This window comes from Pteronotus mesoamericanus, unplaced genomic scaffold (assembly GCF_021234165.1).
Source record: "Pteronotus mesoamericanus isolate MK-2021 breed Mesoamerican mustached bat unplaced genomic scaffold, CSHL_Meso_final contig_263, whole genome shotgun sequence".
Taxonomy (NCBI): domain Eukaryota; kingdom Metazoa; phylum Chordata; class Mammalia; order Chiroptera; family Mormoopidae; genus Pteronotus; species Pteronotus mesoamericanus.
Genome location: NW_026555112.1, coordinates 12,804,312 through 12,810,576, shown reverse-complemented (window position 1 = coordinate 12,810,576; position 6,265 = coordinate 12,804,312). Strand labels below are relative to the sequence as shown.

General features: G+C 54.6%; 1 protein-coding gene across 1 annotated transcript; it reads right to left on the bottom strand.

The window, feature by feature from the left end:
• Positions 1 to 3,283: 3,283 nt before the first annotated feature.
• On the bottom strand, positions 3,284 to 5,355 carry KCNA5 (potassium voltage-gated channel subfamily A member 5). Its single transcript, XM_054574478.1, has one exon. The coding sequence runs from the start codon at positions 5,353 to 5,355 to the stop codon at positions 3,556 to 3,558; it is 1,800 nt and encodes a 599-aa protein (XP_054430453.1). The 3' UTR covers positions 3,284 to 3,555.
• Between the last annotated feature and the right edge of the window lie 910 nt (positions 5,356 to 6,265).

The following is a 6,265-nucleotide window of genomic DNA, read 5'->3' as shown; positions in this document are numbered from 1 at the left end:
TGGTCTCCAAAAGCTCCCCTTTTCTACTCCAGTGTCCTCTCCCTTCCGCTCCTGACCTCTGTCGCTTCATTTCGGAGGAGCCCCCTCCAAGGCACTTGATCACTAGTCTTGCATGATTTGCTTTTGTTTCACCCGGATTGCTTCCCCACTGAGGCTGGGAAACATATAGAGGCAGGGACCACGTTCTAATTTTTGTTCCAGTATCCCCAGCACACTCAGGTAGCTGCTGAGTAGATGTGTGCTGCTGAGGTGCCACTCCAGAGCAGAGCACCTGAAGACCACCCTGGGTCACACTCCATTGTGCACAGCCTACCACTTCTGGAGGGGACCTAGAGCAAGGTGTCCCTGCACCAAGAGAAATACTTTGCTCCATACATACCACGCCTGGGAGTGCTAATGTCATTAACACTAACGTAACTCAAAGCCCAACTGTAGGGAGAGATTCCTGTACCCTGCAGAGGTAGCAGCTGATCTGAGAGATACAAACAAACTCTTTTCTTAATATTGTTACAAATATCAGGTGCATAGATTTAAGGCCATGACTAGCTGCACATTTGCAGTGTTTTAAATTTTTTTCCTCGCATTTCAGCACATACTGGTAATGAATGTATCTCTCAGATACATGCAACCTACGCTGTAATTTTTTTGACCGCTAACTCTACAGGATCCCCAAGGCACTCTGTTTCATTTTCCCCTCCGGGGATTGTCGCTGGCAGGGTGAATCAAGGATCTGGGGCTCATAAAGCATGAGAAAAAAAATTTTTTTTTTCTGCAGTTGTTATTGTTTTGGGTTCAGCGATCACAGAGGCAAAAAGTAGGCAGTGAAAAAGGGGCAGGATGCTCCGCAGTCCTCACACCGGTGCACGGGCCAGGCACAGCTCTGCTCTCCCTGCTGTGGCTGTGACCGAAGCTGGTGGATTCTACACCCGGGGGCGGTTTCCTGCTGTGGGGGCCAAGAAGCAACATCTGGATAAAGAACTTGGCTGAGGCCACTTGATCTAATCTCCTCAGGAACTAAAGGAGGTGGGAAATCTATGAGAGCAGAGAAGGGGAGGTTGGGAGAGGAGAGGAGGGGCCGCTTCCCCTTACCTCAGGTGGCCTGAGAAGAGCCTTGACATTCAGCTTTCATTTCATTTCAAACAGTGCGGCCTTTCCCAGAACCATAGCAACAGGTGCGCTCACAAGACAGACAGACCGAAATACTGGCTCTGCCTAGTGGGCGCACCTCCCAGTATCCCAGGACAGATAGCACATCGCAAGCCATAAAGATGAGAGACTGCCACAGGGGACGGGACACCCAACTCTGGAACCCCCCTGATCCCCTTTGTAAACCTGCTCTGCAGTGCCCCCTCCTTTTACCCGAAATAGGGAGACTCACTCTCATTTCCACCACTGCAACCCTGAGGGTCTGTACAAGCTTGCGCCCGTTTACTGGGCATTTAAAGATACAGGCTGTCAGGCACCGGACACGTCTAAGATGTTCTCTTTCTTGCTTAAACCTAAAGAAACTGACCTTCAGATGCAAGCTGGTAACTTCTCTGTTGCCTTTAAGGGAGGGTTGAGCCTGGAACTGGGTGACCCGGTCCCAATCATGCGGTGTGTGCTAAACTCCACACATTAGCTTCAAAGCCATAGCAGGCTTAAAGGTGAGACTGTGTGGAGCTGGGCTTTGGCAGGATGCCCTGCCTTTAGGCAGATTGTAAACGATAAATAAATGAAGTGTCTCTGTTCTTCTTCCTTTGTCCCAGCATATAGTGACGAACAACAGAACCCTGCCTGCACAATCCTATTTCCTCCTCAGATTTGCTGCTAAGAGCTTCTGACTGGAAATGACTCTGCTCAGCCACAGGCGCTGGCTTTATTATTGTGTCGGCATCTTACTTAAATCCACAATTCCCAGAGATCAATTTAGCAGTTCCTCCCTCGCCCCATGGAGACCCGGATGCTGTCGTGGGGGGAAGTGTGACTGTGGACAACCTGCCCACCCTGGTGAGGAGGTAAAACAACCAGCCTTTGGATTAATTCAGCAGAAAAAGCAACAGCAGGAATTGGGAGCCCCACGGGAATAGCTAATCCCAAAGAGAAATTGCAGCCAGTGTTATACCTACTGTGATGTTTTTCCACAACCATCCAGTTAAGAGGAAGCGAAGAGATTCATTCTGAGGTTACAAATTACTGAAGACAAGGCAGAAACCAGCCTTTAGTGTGGACAAGCAGATCCTTCCACTTGGCCTCTAGCTGCCTCTGTCCAGCCAAGGGCAGTGCGTTCTCCGCCACAGCGCCGCTGGCAGGGACAATATAACAGGTGCTGCTCCTGTCCTCAAGACTTTCACACCAGAGCCTCGTTTTATGAACAGGCTTCAAGTCTGAGACTCAGGCCTGTTTCTCAGAGCTGTTGAGAGCAATAGTAAGACTTATCACCTGCAGATAAAGGAGAGTTCAGAAGTCCAGCACCAGGAGACCACAGTAGTTTGGGGTGGTGAGGGGGGACTGAGGGGCCTTCTCACCCTCTGCCTTTAGCTCCATCCCACTCTACGCGGCTGGGTCTGATACCACCATGTCACAGGGGTGGGCATGCCATCCACAGAATTCACTCCCCTGTCTGTGAGCCACAGAGGGGACCCGGAAAAAAAAAGTGGATGATCAAATCATTAGCATTCCAAGTTTCCTACTCCAGTCAAGGTGGCATTTGGTCTGCCTCCAAAACCAGAAACAGCAAGTGACAGACTTTTTTTTTTTTTAATTTCAAAAAAAAATGCATCAGCTGTAGAAAAACACTTGCCTCGACCAAGCAACATTTTATTTCCTGGGATAAAACAAAGAGAATGAATTATCAGAAGTCTTTCTCCAACATCATTAACATGCTTTTCAAAGAAAGTTATAAGAATTGTTTAAGGCACACAGAAAATGTCAGAGTTGCCTTTCTTCCAGAACATTCCTTGCCCTAGATGCAAAGCACCGATACCACATCCCAGAAAAGAGACTTACAGACACAGGAACCAGAACCACTGTAACCAGAGCCTCTGGCTCTAATGTAATGTTCACAGAAAAACATCACAGGAACTCTCTCTTCCATAAATACAACATATGTCTTGAAAATATATCCAAAATATCTTCATCTGAACTATAGTACAAAAATCCACTCACTAGCCACAAAAATATTTCCCCTATACACAAATATAATCATATGTAAAGCAAGTTTGGAACACATGGATGGAGGGGTTACAAAATGTCTTGGGATCTGGGCTATTTAAAGTCATTTTTGTTTGGGTTATTCCTCTGCTGGGTATATGAAACTGGCTACAAATACATCCATCTCGTAGTGCTCACCATTTTAACAGCTCCTGCGTCATGGAATGTGGTACTTTTTAAAAATAGGCGACCCTTGGAGTCATGGAAAGAAGAGGAAAAATGGGGGTATCCAAGGAGACAGGGAAGGAAAGGAAGAGGGACAGACTTAGGTTAGAGGGTGAGTTTGAAATACTCTGTGGTGTAAAGTAGATATTTAGGTTTAGGAGGCTTCTGCTGTCCCCACCAGTCATCCTGGATCCCTCCTTACAAATCTGTCTCCCGGCTGGTGTCCAGGCAGAGGGCATACAGGGACCTCCGCAAGTCCACATTGCTCTTGGCCTTGAGGTTACACTTCTCCAGGGGGCTGCTGTCCCTCCGGGCTCCCTCCGCATTTTCCAGGGACCCCTTGCAGAAGGACCCTTTGTTCCAGCTGGCCTTCCGCTGGCCTCTGCTTTCCGGCCCTGTCCCCTGGCTCTGGCTGCTCTGCTCCTCCTTCAGAGCCGCCTGCTCCTCGTGGTCTGTCTCGCGGTGGTAGAAGTAGTTGAAGTTGGAGACAATGACGGGCACCGGCAGGGCGATGGTGAGGACCCCAGCGATGGCACACAGTGAGCCCACGATCTTGCCCCCCACAGTGACTGGCCGCATGTCTCCGTAGCCCACCGTAGTCATGGTGACTACTGCCCACCAGAAGGCATCCGGGATGCTGGAGAAATGGGTATCCCGGTTGTCAGCCTCTGCAAAGTAGACGGCGCTGGAGAAGAGGATGACTCCGATGAAGAGGAAGAAGATGAGCAGGCCCAGCTCCCTCATGGAGGCTTGCAAGGTCTTGCCCAGGATCTGCAGCCCCTTCGAGTGGCGGGAGAGCTTGAAGATGCGGAACACCCGGACCAGGCGGATCACTCGGAGGATGGCCAGGGACATGGCCTGCTGCCCATTTTGGCCACCCCCTCCGCCGCCCCCTGGCTTTTCGGCCAGCTCCGTGCCCAAGGTGATGAAGTAGGGGAAGATGGCCACCACATCGATGATATTCATGATGTTCCGGGAGAACTCTGCCTTGCTGGGGCAGGCAAAGAAGCGCACGAGCAGCTCGAAGGTGAACCAGATGACACACGTGGTCTCTACGATGAAGAAGGGGTCCGCCAGGGTCCTAGGCAGGAGAGGTGCCACCGTTGGGCCAGAGGGAGGAGCCACGGCTCCACTGCCGTTGTTGCCCCGGGCCGGCCCGGCAGGCGCGTGGGGCGCCGGGGGATGGCGGAGCAGCTCGCGTTCGTCCCTGAACTCCGGCAAGGTCTCCAAGCAGAAGGTGATGATGGAGATGAGGATGACCAAGACCGAGACGATGGCGATGGCCCGTGCGGACCCCGAGCTCTCTGGGTATTCAAAGATAAGCCACACTTGGCGTTGGAATTCGTTGCGGGGCAGGGGCTTCTCCTCTTCTTTAATGAAACCCTCGTCCTCCCGGAAGCGCTCCATGGCCTCGTCCCCCAGCTGGTAGAAGCGGATCTCATCGGCAAACACGTCCAGGGAGACGTTGACTGGCCTCCGCAGTCGGCCCCCCGACTGATAGTAGTAAAGGATGCCGTCGAAGCTGGGTCGGTTGCGGTCGAAGAAGTACTCGTTCCTTAGGGGGTCGAAGTAGCGCAGGCGCTTGGCCGGGTCCCCCAGGAGGGTGTTGGGGAACTGCGCCAGGGTGCCCAGCTGCGTCTCGAAGCGCAGCCCGGAGATGTTGATGAGGACGCGCTGGTGGTGAAGCGCCCTCGCGCTTAGCACCGGATCCTCCGCCATGCCCTGGGCAGGGTCATCTTCTGCCTCGTCCCGCGATGGAAGCTGTCTAGGCTGCGGATGCTCCTGAGGCAGCGGTGGCACAGGCCGCCCTCCCGGCTCCGCGCACCTCGGCGCGCCGCGTCCCCTTGGCGCCGGTTCTTTGCTCCCATCGCTGAGCCCAGCCGTCGAGGGGCACTGGAGCTCTCCCGCTGTGGCTTGGCCACAGCCTGCCCGGCCCTCGCTGCCTCCTCTGACAGTCATGGCCCCGCCGTTCTCCAGGGGCACCAGGGAGATCTCCATGGCCCCGGGGCCGGGGGCATGCTGCGCCCCCGTCGCCCCACTCCCCAGCCCGCCACGCACACCGCGCGAGCGCCCCGCGTCGGGCTCCTCTCCTGCAGCCGGCCGGGCGCACAGTGGGGCGGGCTGGGGCTGCTGGCGCGATCCCCTCGCTGGGTCCTGACGTCAAGAAGACGCTGCCCTGCTCTCTGCCTTGCTCTCCGTTCTGGCAGCCAGTTACCAAGCAGCCAAAAGCCTCCTTCCAGAAGAGGAGCCTCCAGCCGCCGCTCTCGGGCTGCGCGGCGGCGCTCGGCCTCCACTCGGCGCGCCCCTCCCCCCTCCTCCCAGCCGCTCCTCCTCCTCCTGCCTCCCCTCGCGGTACCCGGGCAGCGGGCGTCTCTCCGGAGGGCGCAGCTGCGGCCCCGCGCAGGCGAGGGAGGGGGCTGAGAAGCCCGGCGAGAGAGGGAGGGAGAGTGGGAGGGAGAGGGAAGGACGGAGGAACAGGTTGTACCGAGAGCGCTGAAACTCCCGGGGCAACCAGATGAGAATAGCTGTGGATTTCAGTTCACCTGGGAGCCCGCTGAACGCAGAGCGGACTCGAGGGGGAATGAATTGTCATGGGGTGAAGGGATGAGGCTGTGGCTGCGTGGTCGTAAGAGAGGAGAGACGACAGTCCTCCTCACATTTCTGCCTTGGAGAAATAACGGTTCTCTCTGAGAAAAATGTCACATTGGGAGGGGTTTGGCGGGGCTACGGGCCTTGAAAGATTAGATAGAAAGAGAGAGAGATAGAGAGAGAGAGAGAGAGAGAGAGAGAGAGAGAGAGAGAGAGAGAGAGAGAGAGAGAATCTCCAGACCGAAGGAGAAGCGTCTCTCTTCCCCACTTCCTACAAACCTGCAGAAAGGTAACCGCCTGAAACCCGCAGCGTCCCCGC